General features: G+C 41.0%; 1 protein-coding gene across 7 annotated transcripts in view; it reads left to right on the top strand.

Annotated features, from left to right (window-relative positions):
• The window catches only part of arhgef12b (Rho guanine nucleotide exchange factor (GEF) 12b), a 121,941-nt gene that overhangs the window by 65,111 nt on the left and 39,928 nt on the right, over positions 1-16,902 (top strand). For 3 of the 7 annotated variants that reach the window (XM_055941779.1, XM_055941777.1, XM_055941780.1), the window contains 6 exons: positions 1,106-1,165; positions 3,862-3,960; positions 5,968-6,017; positions 11,437-11,494; positions 11,836-12,035; positions 14,104-14,181. In XM_055941779.1, coding sequence (XP_055797754.1) covers positions 1,106-1,165; positions 3,862-3,960; positions 5,968-6,017; positions 11,437-11,494; positions 11,836-12,035; positions 14,104-14,181 — 545 coding nt within the window. Of the gene's footprint in view, positions 1-1,105; positions 1,166-2,531; positions 3,032-3,861; positions 3,961-5,967; positions 6,018-11,436; positions 11,495-11,835; positions 12,036-14,103; positions 14,182-16,902 lie in introns of those variants that run through there. The other 4 variants (XM_055941778.1, XM_055941781.1, XM_055941776.1 and 1 more) reach the window with 3 other exon arrangements.

A 16,902-nucleotide genomic window follows, 5' to 3' on the forward strand; every position in this document is an offset into this window, starting at 1 on the left:
CTCCTCCATGCTTCACGGTGGGAACCACACATGCTGAGATCATCCGTTCACATACTCTGCGTTTCACAAAGACACTGCGGTTGGAACCAAAAATTTTACATTTGTACTCATCAGACTCAAGGACAGATTTCCACCGGCTTAATGTCAATTGCTCGTGTTTCTTGGCCCAAGCAAGTGTCTTCTTATTATCGGGGTCCTTTAGTAGTGGTTTCTTTGCAGCAATTCGACCATGAAGGCCTGATTCACACAGTGTCCTCTTAACAGTTGGTGTTGAGATGTGTCTGTTACTTGAACTCTGTGAAGCATTTATTTGGGCTGCAATCTGAGGTGCAGTTAACTCTAATGAACTTATCCTCTGCAGCAGAGGTAATTCTGGGTCTTCCTTTCCTGTGACAGTCCTGATGACAGACAGTTTCATCATAGCGCTTGATGGTTTTTGCTACTGCACTTGAAGAAACTTTCTTCAAGTTCTTGACATTTTCTTGATTGACTGACCTTCATGTCCTAAAGCAATGATGGACTGTCGTTTCTCTTCACTTATTTGAGCTGTTCTTGCCATAATATGGACTTGGTCTTTGACCAAATAGGGCTATCTTCTGTATATCACCCCTACCTTGTCACAACACAACTGATTGGCTCAAATGCATTAAGAAGGAAATGAAATTCCACAAATTAGCTTTTAACAAGGCACACCTGTTAACTGAAATGCATTCCAGGTGATTACCTCATGAAGCTGGTTGAGAGAATGCCAAGAGTGTGCAAAGCTGTCATGAAGGCAAAGGGTGACTACTTTGAAGAATCTCAAATATAAAATAACGTAAAGAAAAACGCTTCAATGAGTAGGTGTGTCCAAACTTTTGACTGGTACTGTACATACATTCAATAAAACAATTACTAATTGCAACAAAATTCAGAATGAATGCTCACACAACACTGTAAGGTAAGGTGTATAGTCACACTGGTACAGAAGACTCACTCTTTTTTTCTGACATGTTTTTTTCTCCTCCCAATGTTTTAGATTTTCTTGTCTTTTGCTCTGTTTTCTCCTCTGTGTGTCCTGGTTGTGTTTTTACGTTACCATGTGAACTGTGTCGTGCTATACTAGACGTGCCTGTGCAGCGGTCTGGCTGTGTAGTAGCCGAGGGAAGCCCTTCCGAACCCTGTGGTAAGATGGTCTTAATGGCTGTGTCTCAATAGTCTCTAAGTGTCCTCTTTTTCTTGCCTCCTTTCCTTCATTTGATCTGAGGGAACAGGACAGTGGACAGGTGAAAACCCGATTCACCAGCACTAGGCTTTTTTCATCATAATAGCACCTATCCCGTCTGTTAAGTTCAGCCCTAACAAAGGGAGGCAAGTGGAAGTTGCCGTTTTAGACTTTTGAGATGCAGCCCGTTAGTGTGTGGGGGCTGTTTTGTGTTGCGACGTCCCCAGTTCTTCTGCCATGTGACCCCCTGTTGTTCACTAACGTACTAACACAAGTCCTACACCCCTTCGTACTCCTTTTATTTAATTTTTATTGAACTCACCATTGCCTCTCATTGCCCTGGCAGTGAACTTTCCCGCAGTGTTGAGAAACATTGTCTGGATGTTTTAGTGTTACCTGGCCAGAGCAGCGAGAAGGAAGATGTTTGGGTTCATGACGGAATGCTACCAGGAGAGGTTGAGGGGAGAAAGTTGGAGAAAACGTACCTGTTTAACTATTTAGGCCTGAAAAAAATTCTGGCAGAAATGTTTAAGTGGCAGTTCAGCCAAATGACCTATTTATTTACATTTTCAAGGTTGGAGATACTGAAATCCATGCTTTGGTGTTGTGAAGCTAGCTACTGCCACCAACTGTTAATGTTATAATTTTCTAACCAAAAAACAATGTAAATCAATGTCCTCAAGTTAGCATGCTTTCAATTTCATGCCCAGATCATCTTTTAAAGGGATTGTGTAGCCCAATAACTTTGAAGTGACTTTGAAGTGATTTGGGCATGACATTGAATTTACTTTGTTTTTTGGCTATAAAATTGCTAATACAGCAGGATTTTTTCTGGATTAAAATGTGGTTTGGGTAAGGGGTTTGGCTGGGGTGTGGCAGTGGGCTTGGGCCAATAGCGAGGTCATCGACCCCTTTTTTTGGAGGCCCTCCTCTTGCTCGCAGAGACAAAATGTTGCTGTTTTAAAGCGAATTTCCTGAAATTCTACAGATTTTGCTATGGCTTATGCCGTGCTCTTATGCTATCTGAGTGACTTAACAAAGTCAATGGGGGCCCCATGTCATGACAAAAATACTCCCGAATGCATCATTTTCTACAATTGTAGATTCTCCCTAACTGTTTTGCTTTTATTTTGGTGATTGTTAGTAAAAAAAAAAATAATAATCTTATTTAAAAATATATAGGTCCAATATGTTTTCTACATACGTTATATTAAGTTTACACTGAAAATGTTTTTCCATCCCAAAAGTTATTTTCCCCTTAAAGGCGGCCCGAAAAAAACACCTTCCGTTGAGAAAAACGCTGTACAATATCAGTTAGCGTCAGTGGCTAGTTTAACAAAACCAAAGCAATGACTGCAGTTTCCTTGTTCATAGACTGCTTTCAAGGTAAGGAAACAAATATGTGAATAAAAAATGTGGCTGAAATGTCCATTTTAAAGTGCTTCAAAGTGAGACAGCACCACATTTTCTCACACGTTTGCAATAATTTGAGTAATACGTTGATGATTACATCTGTTTCTGGGTTGCAACATTAGCCATTATTTGACATTGCACAATTTCTTACTGTACCTCCTGCAACCTAGCCTCGTATGAACCCTCCTGATCTCGAGAGCTTACATTCTGTTTCGCTTCACAGATAACGAATCAGAATGTAAGCTTGCGAGATCAGGATGGTTCGTATGAGAGGTTACTTGCAACCTGGACTACTGGTTTAATCTGCTTTTTCGTTTGGCTTTGTTTACAGTATGCACTCGCTGTTTATAATGATGATATGGGTTTGGATGAACTATTGTGTTAGTGAAACTCACCTGCAAGTTTACTGGTGTGGTGAGTCAATGTCAATCTACGAATGTGAATCCGTGTGTCTCTCTCTATTTGAAAGTTAAACAACTCACAATCTGTGTTCAAACAAACATGACAGAGGGTGCTGCTGCCACTTGTGTCCTGATATCAATGTTCCACAAACAACATGTCTTTATGTGAGCATCAAACTGGGTTCCTAGAGGGTCATGTGTTATGCCATTATTTATAACAGCCTATCAAAGCATCATACAGATATTAAAGGGATAGTTTAGCAAAACTATTTCGATATTTGTTTCCTTATCTTGAAAGCAGTCTATGGACAAGGAGTGATTGCAATCCACACTATACTTTTGTTTGTCTCTTTTTGTGGATAGACTGCCTTCAAGTTCAGGGAACAAATATCTAATATGCAATTTTGCAGAACTATCCCTTTAACAAAATGCATCCATGTATTAAAGGCTTTTGAAGAAGAGAGTGAAGTACTTTCACAACTGGGGCATAGTATTAAGTATTTGAAACCAGGTAAGACCCTGAGGTATCAATCATTCATTGCTGCCACTCAATAGAAGCTTCAAAAGCCTCAGGTTTCATCATCATCATTTTATAACAACGACTAGCCACAAAACAGACCTGATCTATTGAGTGAGTGCCTCCATCACCAAGGATACACATTGCCTTATACCTGTATATAGGAAAACAGTTTGACACCCACATTGCATATTGTTCCCCATCACGCACACCCTGTCCCACCACACCGTCCTTGATTCCTCTAACTGTGCCAACTCGTGTGTATGTTTGTGTGTGTGATGGTGTGTAACACAATATTTCTTTCTCTTCTGTCTGTCTATGTGTAGGGCTTGTCCAGCGTTGTGTGATCATCCAGAAAGATGAGAATGGCTTCGGGTTGACGGTGAGCGGAGACAACCCTGTATTTGTGCAGTTGGTCAAAGAGGGTGAGTCCTTTTCCATCCTATTCTCATCTACACCTTCCTGTTCTTTAGTCAAGTCAATTATGATGAAGTATGGTGTGGCTTAATTGGTAAAGCATGGTGCTTGCAACAGCAGGGTCACTGGTGCGATTCCCACTGGGGCCACCCATATGAAAATGTATGTACAGTTGAAGTCGGAAGTTTACATACACTTAGGTTGGAGTCACTAAAACTCGTTTTTCAACCACTCCACAAATTTCTTGTTAACAAACTATAGTTTTGGCAAGTCGGTTAGGACATCTACTTTGTGCATGACACAAGTCATTTTTCCAACAATTGTTTACAGACAGATTGTTTCACTTATCATTCACTGTATCACAATTCCAGTGGGTCAGAAACTTACATACACTAAGTTGACTGTGCCTTTAAACAGCTTGAAAATTCCAGAAAATTATGTCATGGCTTTAGAAGCTTCTAATAGGCTAATTGACATAATTTGAGTCAATTGGAGGTGTACCTGTGGATGTATTTCAAGGCCTAGCTTCAAACTCAGTGCCTCTTTGCTTGACATCATGGGAAAATCAAAAGAAATCAGCCAAGACCTCGGAAAAAAAATTGTAGACCTCCACAAGTCTGGTCCATTCTTGGGAGCAATTTCCAAACGCCTGAAGGTACCACTATCATCTGTACAAACAATAGTACGCAAGTATAAACACCATGGGACCACACAGCCATCACACCGCTCAGAAAGGAGACGTGTTCTGTCTCCAAGAGATGAATGTACTTTGGTGCGAAAAGTGCAAATCAATCCCAGAACAACAGCAAAGGACCTTGTGAAGATGCTGGAGGAAACAGGTACAAAGTATCTATATCCACAGTAAAACGATTCCTATATCAACATAACCTGAAAGGCCGCTCAGCAAGGAAGAAGCCACTGCTCCAAAACTGCCATTAAAAAGCCAGACTACGGTTTGCAACTGCACATGTCGACAAAGATCGTATTTTTTGTAGAAATGTCCTCTGGTCTGATGAAACAAAAATATAACTGTTTGGCCATAATGACCATCATTATGTATGGAGGAAAAAGGGGGACGCTTGCAAGCCGAAGAACACCATACCAACCGTGAAGCACGGGGGTGGCAGCTTCATGTTGTGGGGGTGCTTTGCCGCAGGAGGGACTGGTGCACTTCACAAAATAGATGGCTTCATGAGGGAGGAAAATTTTGTGGCTATATTGAAGCAACATGTCAAGACATTAGTCAGGAATTTAAAGCTTGGTCGCAAATGGGTCTTCCAAATGGACATTGACCCCAAGCATACTTCCAAAGTTGTGGCAAAATGGCTTGAGGACAACAAAGTCAAGGTATTGGAGTGGCCATCACAAAGCCCTAACGTCAACTATATAGAAAATTTGTGGGCAGAACTGAAAAAGCGTGTCCTCCAGCTCTGTCAGGAGGAATGGGCCAGAATTCACCCAACTTATTGTGGGAAGCTTGTGGAAGGCTTCCCGAAACATTTGACCCAAGTTAAAGAATTTAAAGCAATGCTACCAAATAGTAATTGAGTGTATGTAAACTTCTGACCCACTGGGAATGTAATGAAAGAAATAAAAGCTGAAATAATAATTCTCTACTATTATTCTGACATTTCACATTCTTAAAATAAATTGGTGATCCTAACTGACCTAAGACAGGGAATTATTACTAGGATCAAATTTCAGGAATTGTGCAAACTGAGTTTAAATGTATTTGGCTAAGGTGTATGCAAACTTCCGACTTCAACTGTATATTCATTATATGTCAAGGTAATTTAATTGGATATCTTGGGGGTGTAAACCTCTGACGTTAGCGCAATATGTTCAATTGGGAGCATAGCCCAATGTAAATATCTATTCATGCAGTCTTGATACCCAAGGCAAGGATACAATATATTGGATTTATCTATGGAGGTTTCATAATACAGTCAGATACAGTAATATTTCTAACTTTTTATCATTCTCACTCCCTTTGCCTGTCCTGTCCTCTTCCGCAGATGGCGCTGCCATGCGAGCGGGTGTCCAGACGGGTGATAGGATCATCAAGGTGAGGCTCATTCCCTCTCTGGGGCCCATAACACTCTTCCAAGACATTACCCATATCCTAATCTCTCGTGGACAGATGCATGTAACATAAATGGTAGTAGCATCTGTCGCAGTCCTGGGTTCAAATACTAGGTCAAATATCTGAATTGCTTTCACATACGGTACATTCGAAGTAACTATTCAAATATATTTTATTTGAAAAGACAAGTAGTTAAATATTTGTAATTCATTTGGAAAAATACTTGGAAAGTATTTGAACATACTCATAGAGTTGAAGTCGGAAGTTTAGATATATTTAGGTTGGAGTCAATAAAACTTGCTTTTCAACCACTCCACAAATTTCTTGTTAACAAACTATAGTTTTGGCAAGTTGGTAAGGACATCTACTTTGTGCATGAGACAAGTAATTTTTCTAACAATTGTTTACAGACTTTTTATTTCACTTATAATTCACTGTATCACAATTCCAGTGGGTCAGAAGTTTACATACACTAAGTTGATTGTGCATTTAAACGGCTTATAAAATTCCAGAAAATTATGTCATGGCTTTAGAAGCTTCTGATGGGCTAAATGACATCATTTGAGTCAATTGGAAGTGTACCTGTGGATGTATTTCAAGGCCTACCTTCAAACTCAGTGCCTCTTTGCTTGACATCATGGGAAAATCTAAAGAAATCAGCCAAGACCTCAGAAAAAGAATTGTAGACCTCCACAAGTCTGGTTCATCCTTGGGAGCAATTTCGAAACGCCTGAAGGTACCATGTTCATCTATACAAACAATAGTACGTAAGTATAAACACCATGGGACCACGCAGCCATCACACCGCTCAGGAAGGAGACGAGTTCTGTCTCCTAGAGATGAATGTACTTTGGTGTGAAAAGTGCAAATCAATCCCAGAACAACAGCAAAGGACCTTGTGAAGATGCTGGAGGAAACGGGTACAAAAGTATCTATATCCACATTAAAATTAGTCCTATATCGACATAACCTGAAAGGACGCTCAGTAAGGAAGAAGCCACTACTCCAAAACCGCCATAAAGCCAGACTACGGTTTGCAACTGCACATGGGGACTTAGATCGTACTTTTTGGAGAAATGTCCTCTGGTCTGGTGAAACAAAAATATAACTGTTTGGCCATAATGACCATCGTTATGTTTGGAGGAAAAAGGGGGGAGCTTGCAAGCCGAAGAACACCATACCAACCGTGAGGCACGGGGGTGGCAGCATCATGTTGTGGCAGCATCATGTTGTGCTTTGCTGCAGGAGGGACTGGAGCACTTCACAAAATAGATGGCAACATGAGGAAGGAAAATTATGTGAGTATATTGAAGCAACATCTCAAGACATCAGTCAGGAAGTTAAAGCTTGGTTGCAAATGGGTCTTCCAAATGGACAATGACCCCAAGCATACTACCAAAGTTGTGGAAAAATGGCTTAAGGACAACAAAGTCAAGGTATTGGAGTGGCCATCACAAAGCCCCGACCTCAGTCCTATAGAAAATATGTGGGCAGAACTGAAAAAGCAGGTGCGAGCAAGGAGGCCTACAAACCTGACTCAGTTACACCAGCTCTGTCAGGAGGAATGGGCCAAATTTTCACCCAAATTATTGAGGGAAGCTTGTGGAAGGCTTCCCAAAATGTTTGACCCAAGTTAAACAATTTAAAGGCAATGCTACCAAATACGAATCTAGTGTATGTACATTTTTGACCCACTGGGAATGTGATGAAAGAAATAAAAGCTGAAATAAATCATTCTCTCTACTATTATTCTGACATTTCACATTCTTAAAATAAAGTGGTGATCCTAACTGACCTAAGACAGGGAATGTTTATTCGGATTAAATGTCAGGAAACGTGAAAAACGTATTTGAGTTTAAATGTCTTTGGCTAATTGTGTATGTAAACTTCAGACTGACATAAAAATACACTCTCATGCATTTTACCCAGGTATTTGAAAATAGTATTTGAAATAATTTTTTGATAATACTCTCATGTACAATTTTGTAGATTATTTGGTTTTTACAAATAACCGTTAAAATACTGAAATAAAAGTACTTGTTTTGGGCTGTGTATTTGAAAATACTCAAATACACCAAAAAATGTTTAAATACCAGATACTCAAAAATATATACAGTATGTATTTGAACCCAGGTCTGATCTGTCGACAGACTGTGGGATGGGATGACTAACGAGGAACTTTGTTTTGGTACTCAGATTTTTAATCTCTGATCATTTGGACAAATCATGATTTTGATGGTGTTCGCATCTTTCTAATTTTGGAAGGGGAGGGGACATTTGGCACATAGATTTGCCCGAAACTGGCTGAGAGTTTTCATTTGGAGGGGTGGAGACTTTGCTAATCGTGTATTACCTTTTCTAACACGTCTCCCCCCACATCTCCTGGGATTACCCTTAGCCTCAGATCTAGGATCAGTTCATCTTCCCAAAAATCTTACCTCATGCATTTTAACCAAAATGTAAAACTGAAACTAGATCAGTGTGAAGGGGGCAACTTCATCCTGCCGCTATCTCTAAAACAGAGACCTCTCCGGGTGAAGTTTTCCCAAGTTACCATTCTAGGATCAGTCTCCTCCCCAATCCTTACCTTAAAGGGGCAATCCGCAATTGAAACAATAACAAACCCCAATCCCTGCCTCTGTTTCGGAAAAAAATCTGGGGGATGGGGCTGGAGAAATGTAACCACTCTCAAATTCATACAGAGCTATGGATGCAAGATATAGTTTTAACCATGTTTTGAAGCTATGTAGTGTTTGTTTACATTATTTATTTATTTATTTATTTTTACAAAAATGTGAGTTAAACATGCTTATATTTAGGATTCTGATGGAGGTACGACTGTTAAACTAATGAGCCATTTATAAGTTATATTCTTTAAGAATCCATGGGTACAGATAATTATTTTATAAGTCCAAAAATGTATGTATTTGTTATGGATCCCTATTAGCTGAGTCCTGTAAAATTAAGGCAGTTCTATACAATTAAAAACATTGCATTACATTTCACATCAGATTTCACAACACGTTAAGTGTGTGCCCTCAGGCCACTAGTCTACTACCACATGTCTACAACACAAAATCCATGCGTACAGTGCGTATGTTATCATGTGTGTCTGTAGCAACTGGTGATTGCCCCTTAGTGGGGAAAATGCTAAACTGACCAAAGATCAGTGTTTAGGAAAAACGTAATTCTCTCAGACAAGAGAACCCTGCAGGCTACTGCAGTAGGTCGTGGGTCATGGGTTAGACCCCCTCCATACTTTACCACTGCCCTCTGCTGGGATGCTGAGTAGCTACACCATATAATGGCAATGCATTCCAATGGGTCATTGGAAAGGGCAGGATGGCTTAGTGCTGTGCATAGTGTCAGTGAAGAAAATGAATTGTTAGTTTGTGGGGGTGAATCTAAACTTTCACTTCAGTAACATTTTCAATTAGTCAATTAGTCTTCACTGACATTTTCAACCTCTCCCTGACACAGTCCGTAATACCTACATGTTTCAAGTAGACCACCATAGTCCCTGTGCCGAAGAAGCCAAAGTAACCTGTCTAAATGACTGCCTTCCCGTATCACTCACATCTGTAGCCATGAAATTCCTTGAAAGGCTGGCCATGGCTCACATCAACACCATCATCCCAGACACCCTGGAGCCACTCCAATTTGCCTACCACCCCAACAGATCCAGAGAGGACGCAATCTCTATTGCACTCCATACTGCCCTTTCCCACCTGGACAAGAGGAACACCTATGTGAGAATGCTATTCATTGACTACAGTTCAGCGTTCAACCCTATAGTGCCTCCAAGCTCATCACTAAGCCAAGGTCCCTGGGACTGAACACCTCCCTCACCTCCCTAACTGGATCCTGGACTTCCTGACGGGCTGCCCCCAGGTGGTGAGGGTAGACAACAACACATCCTCAATGCTGACCCTCAACATGGGGGCTTCTCAGGGGTACGTGCTTAGTGCCCTCCTTTACTCCCTGTTCACCCATGATGGCATGGACGCGCACAACCCCAACACTATCATTAAGTTTGTTGACAACACAACGTTGGTAGGCCTGATCACCGACGACGATGAGACAGTCTATAGGGAGGAGGTCAATAACAACAACTTCTCCCTCAACGTCAATAAAACAAAGGAGCTGATCGTGGACTACAGGAAACGGAGGGTCGAGCACGCCCCCATTCACATCGACGAGTCTGTAGTGGAGCGGGTCAAGAGCGTCAAGTTCCTCGATGTCCACATCACTAAGACTCTCTATCATGGTCCACACAGCAACACAGTGGTGAAGACGGCAGGACAATGCCTCTCTCCCTCAGTTGCCTGAAAAGATTTGGCAGATCCGCAATAAATTCTACAGCTGCACCATTGAGAGCATCTTGACTGGCTGCATCACCACTTGATATGGCGACTGCTTGGCGTCCGACCGCAAGGCGCTACGGAGGGTAGTGCGTACGGCCCAGTACATCACCAGGAAAGAGATCTCTGCTATCCAGGACCTCTATACAAGGCGGTGTCAGAGGAAGCAGGAAAAAATTGTCAAAGGCTCCAGCCACCCAAGCCACCGACTGTTCTCTCTTCTAACACACAGCATGTGGTACCAATGCACCAAGTCTGGAACCAACAAGCTTCTACACCCAAGCCATAAGACTTCTAAACAAGAGTGCTAAATAGCTAATCAAATGGCTACCCGGACTACCTGCACTAACCGTACGCATGCACTGACCCTATGCACACAGACTGCGCACACGCACACACACATTACATACGCCCAAACACACATAACATGCACACACATGCATACTATACTGACTCCACACACACACTTTCAAACTCACCTAATGCGCTGCTGCTACTGTCTATTATCTATCCTTCTGCCTAGTCACTTTACCCCTACTTATATGTACATAGCTACCTCAATTACCTCGTACCCCTGCACATCGACTCTGTACTTGTATTCCCTCTATATAGCCATGTTATTTTCTACTCTCTATGTATAGCTATGTTATTTTTACTTGATATTTTTATTTGTTCTCTGTATATTTATTAATTTTGTCACTTTCTATTTTTTATTACATTTTTTATCTTATCTTTAACTCTGTATTGTTGAAAAAGGACCTGTAAGTAAGCTGTTAGTCTACACCTGTTGTCTACAAAGCATTTGGCAAAAAATTGATTTGATTTGAATTAACATTTAGAAATAAATAAGGGGTTTCTTGGCTTGGAAAGAGTTATGTACACATGCTCCTGTTGAACATGAACTAATGTGGGCTTCCCATTTGCATTGTTTTTGTCCTTTTTTGCTACGTTTTAGACAGAACACATAGTCCTCTTATAGAAAGTGTTGTATTTCATTTGAATGACGTTGATTTGAGGTGTAGTTTATGTTTTTGTTGCAGGTTAACGGGACCTTAGTAACACATTCAAACCATGTAGAAGTCGTCAAGCTAATAAAATGTAAGTTCAAGTGGCAGTTTTATATCCAATTATTCGTAGACATGAAAAATCGCAGGCTCTTCAAGAGACTTACTTTCTTAAAGCCAACCTGTAGTAGGCTATATGCACTTATAATGCATTGTAAGAGTTGTCATAAGGATGTATAATGCCTTATTATCATCATCTCATGAGTCTGACCATACTGTATAATAAGCTAGCCATTGTGAGTGAAAAGTTTTCAGTCAATTTAAGTTGAAAGTTGGCTACATAGAGAGACATTACATGAAGATATATTTTTTATAATAACAATTAAAACTCATACAAGTAATAGAGCTGTGACCCCTATTGTCTCTATGTGTCAGCGGGCTCCTATGTGGCCCTCACAGTGCTGGGGAGGCCCCCGGGGCTGGCCCAGATCTCGCTGTCGGAGGGCGAGGGGGGAGACCTGTCCTCTTTCCTCTCCTCGCCCCACTCTCCTGGACCAACGGGGGGAACAGGGGAGCGCTGCGTCACCTCCTCCACCAGCCCCCAGGACCACATCACCTCCCCGCTGCCGCTCTGGGTACGACAGATGGCCAATTGGTTCTCTGTCTGCAACTGAAATGGCATTTTTACTATATAGTATACCACTCTATAGAATAAGTAGTGTACTCTATGGGATAAGTAGTGTACTCTATAGAATAAGTAGTGTACTCTATAGGGAGTGGGGTGCCATTTCAGACACTCTCTCTCTCATTTTATATACAGTACCAGCCAAAAGTTTGGACACACCTACTCATTACAGGGTTTTTCTTTATTTTTACTATTATCTACATTGCAGAAAAATAGTGAAGACATCAAAACTATGAAATAACACATGGAATCATGTAGTAACCAAAAAAGTGTTCAACAAATCAAAATATATTTAATATTTGACATTCTTCAAAGTAGCCACCCTTTGTCTTAATGACATCTTTGCACACTCGTTCCATTCTCTCAACCAGCTTCGTGAGGTAGTCACCTGGAATGCATTTCATTTAACAGGTGTGCCTTGTTAAAAGTTAATTTGTGGAATTTATTTCCCTACTGCATTTGAGCCAATCAGTTGTGTTGTGACAAGGTAGGGGTGGTATACAGAAGATTGCCCTATTTGGTAAAAGACCAAGTCCATTTTATGGCAAGAACAGCTCAATAAGAAAAGATAAATGACAGTCCATCATTACTTTAAGTCAATCCAGAAAAGGTAAAGAAGTTTGAAAGTTTCTTCAAGTGCAGTCGCAAAAATCATCAAGTGCTATGATGAAAATGGCTCTCATGAGGACCGCCACAAGAAAGGAAGACCCAGAGTTACCTCTGCTGCAAAGGATAAGTTCATTAGAGTTACCAGCCTCAGAAATTGCAGCCCAAATAAATGCTTCACAGAGTTCAAGTAACAGACACATCTCAACATCAACTGTTCAGAGGAGACTGTGTGAATCAGGCCTTCATGGTTGAATTGCTGCAAAGAAACCACTACTAAAGGACACCAATAATAAGAAGAGACTTGATTGGGCCAAGAAACACGAGCATTGGACATTAGTGGAAATCTGTCCTTTGATCTGATGATTCCAAATTTGAGATTTTTGGTTCCAACCGCTGTGTCTTTGTGAGACGCAGAGTAGATGAACGGATGATCTCTGCATGTGTGGTTCCCACCGTGAAGCATGGAGGAGGAGGGTGATGGTGCTTTACTGGTGATTTATTCTGATTTACTCTGTGATTTATTTATAAGGCAAGGCACACTTAACCAGCATGGCTACCACAGCATTCTGCAGCGACACGCCATCCCATCTGGTTTGCGCTTAGTGGGACTATCATTTGTTTTTCAACAGGAAAATTACCCAACACACCTCCAGGCTGTGTAAGGTCTATTTGACCAAGAAGGAGAGTGATGAAGTGCTGCATCAGATGACCTGGCCTCCACAATCACCAGACCTGAACTCAATTGAAATTTTTGGGGACGAGTTGGACCTCAGAGTGAATGAAAAGCAGCCAACAAGTGCTCAGCATATGTGGGAACTCCTTCGAGACTGTTGGTTGAGAGAGTGCCAAGAGTGTGCAAAGCTATCATCAAGGCAAGGGTGGCTACTTTGAAGTATCCCAAATACAAAATCTATTTTGATTTGTTTAACACTTTTTTGTTACTACATGATTCCATATGTGTTATTTCATAGTTTTGATGTCTTCACTATTATTCCACAGTGTAGAAAATAGTCAAATAAAGAAAAATCCTTGAATGAGTAGGTGTGTACAAACTTTTGACTGGTACTGTATGTCTCTTTTTTTCTCTTGATCCCTCTGTCTCCCTCTCTGTCTCCCTCTCTGTCTATCTGCCCCTCTGTCTTCTCTCTCTCTTTTTCCTGTCGCCCTCGCTCTCCTCTCTCTCCCGCTCTCTCTCCACAGTTCCACTTTCGTTCTTCACTCCCCCTTCTCCTTCCCACCTCAGTATCCACACTCACTCTGCCTCTTTCACTTTCTTTTACTCTTCTCACTAGTTTCCTCTATTTCCAGTTAAACCTATGCTAACGCTGCCATTCTCCCTCTGCTGCATGTCAGTGAAGTCCCCAAGCGAACACAGTTCTTATTATTCATTTTTGGGGTTGGTCCCTCAGGAGGAGAATAACGCCCTTCACAGCCAGAAGGTGGACATCTTACAGAAGATGCTGACCAAGGAGCAGGAGGATTTACAGGCAAGACACACACAAACACACACACAAACACAGTGTCACCCTACTCTGAAGGTTTCTACATGAGGAGATGAGACAGTCATTCAGTCGAAGTTTGTTTCTTTGATTTGAAAGAGAATGCAGTTTTTTCTATGCAGCTACATTCATAAATCATCTCAGACAAAGTAGGAGTGCTGATCTAGAATTAGGTCTTTGTAGATGTGATCTTATTCATTACCAAAATGTACAACTGATCCTAGATCAGCACTCCTACTCTTAGACGCTATATGAATACGGGGCCAGATTAAATTAAAATCATTCACACATTAAATTGTCATCAAATGCTCATCATTGAAGTGGATCACCCATAAATGCTTTAGCTTAATGATGTCATTACACATTTCTGCACATTAATTATGTTAATTTGCAGCATGCTTCAGTTCAATCGAGTACTGGCTTAACTGAATAACAACAAAGACAGAATACAGTATGGAATTTTATTGAATAGTTTGAGGTAGGCCTCGTCTCAGAGGAATGGTCCTCAGAGCCAGATGGTGAGGACAGGTTTCCCTACGCTGGGCAGCTGGCATTGAACCCACCCCACTGGGAGAACGGGGATCTGATGACGGACCTTCAGTTAGTGGTGGTGGGGAGGTAGAAGGTCGTTGGAAGACTGTTGCTGCAAAAGAGCAAGTGTAGACACAAGGTTTGCGTTGACATATACAGTGAGCTCCAAAAGTATTGGGACAGTGACACATTTTCTGTTGGTTTGGCTCTGTACTACAGCACTTTGGATTTGAAATGATACAATGACTATGAGGTCAAGCCTGAATGAATCATGAATAAGGATGAGTGAGAAAGTTAGACACACAAATATAATTTTCCCTCCAAAAATGCTAACCTCCCCTATTATTGTAATGGTGATATGTTAGCATGTCTTGGGGCTATAGTATTTGTGCGTCTGTAACTTGCTCACTCATAATTATTCACTATTCGTTCAGGATTATCTGTAATAATGGTAGCCTCCATATTAATGTAGAAGTGTTAAGAAACATATTCTATTCTTATATATAATAAAAGTGACTCCAAAATGACACAATACATTATTTACCATTCATTTATATTGGGCACAGAATAATCGGAAACTCAACCAAAACAAACAAATGCATCCAAAAAAATTGTAGGTCACAAGCTTGATGTGGTCATTGTGTGCTATGATTATAGGACCAAATACCTAACTATTTACCACTTTAATACACATAAGTGAATCTGTCACAATACTTTTGGTCCCCTAAAATGGGGGGACGATGTACAAACAGTGCTGTAATTTCTGAACGGTTCACTCAAAATGGATGAAAACACCCTCAAATTAAAGCTGACATTATGCACTTTAACCTCACAGTCATTGTATCATTTCAAATCCAAAGTGCTGTAGGGCAGCGCCGAAACAACATCACGTGTCACTGTCCCAATACCTTTGGAGCTCACTGTAAATACTCTCCTAGATTCATTCCCATTGGTTGAAAAGGAAACAGATAATAGCACACGTTAGCCCATAGGTTAATCAGCAACTGTGGTGGAATTACCTTAGTGTTCAATGCTCATAGACTGAAGTTAATAGGGGAATGCTTGCTAATAGTATAGGAGGAGAGAAGTGACGCTAAGCTAATGAGGTAACATTTTCAAAACAATTCAAATCAAATGTATTTATAAAACCCTTTTTACATCAGCAGATGTTACAAAGTGCTATACAGAAACCCAGCCTAAAACCCCAAACAGCAAGCAATGCAGATGTAGAAGCAGGAACCTAGGAAGAAAACTAGAGGCTCTGAGGGGTGGCCAGTCCTCTTTTGGCTGTACTCTGTAAATATCTGCTATGCTGATGAGTGAGATAGGAAACGATGTGAATTATATGAGTTTACTAGATGAATGAAAAGTGACGATCCATTCAGACCAGCCTTACTGACTGAACTTTCGTAAACTACATTTCATAGCAGTGGCATCATTCCAGTTTAGCGTGGAATACTCACTGAGTTTCCTAGAAAGCATTGAATGAAGGCAAAGTTAATTAATTCTCATTAGTGTGTTTGTGTTTTAGTCCCCTGTGGGGCCTCTATTGATGCCTGCTTTGTCTCTCTGGGGAGTGCGAGCGCCTGCCTCCCATTTCAATGCTAAACAGGTTAGCTGTCAAAACTTTAAAGTAGCTTTTAGTGGTGTAGCTAGAGTCTTGTGGGTTGTGTTTATTAGGACACACCGTAACAAGACATTTTGCAACAGAATGTGAGATGAGAGTTACTTATTGGACGACTTTGGGTAGTACCTCCCCAGAACTCAACCAGTTTTCTTCTGTTTTGCGACGAATGAACATGGCCCTGTTGCAGTGGTGGGTGGGTGAGGGAGGGAGGAATGGATGGGGAAAATAAACAAGTTCTTCCACAATCCTCAAGTCTTTCGTGAGCCATTTCTTCTCTTCCTCTGGGTCGTGTTCATCAGGCACTAAATGGAAGAAAATGAACTAAACAGGGAGAGGCAACCAGAACATTAAGAAATGCTTGTTTTTGTTTTCTGTTACAAAACAGTTTTGCTACCATGTGCCCTAATGAATACGACCCTGTACCATCAAAGCCAATCGTTCTTACCACTAAACAGATACTCTACCATGGTAACCACTCAAACACTGACTACATCTCACCCTCCTCTTAGTTTCACTTCCTCCTATGACTGACCATGAAATAGAACTAGGAC

This window comes from Salvelinus fontinalis, chromosome 13 (assembly GCF_029448725.1).
Source record: "Salvelinus fontinalis isolate EN_2023a chromosome 13, ASM2944872v1, whole genome shotgun sequence".
In the NCBI taxonomy this organism is placed as follows: domain Eukaryota; kingdom Metazoa; phylum Chordata; class Actinopteri; order Salmoniformes; family Salmonidae; genus Salvelinus; species Salvelinus fontinalis.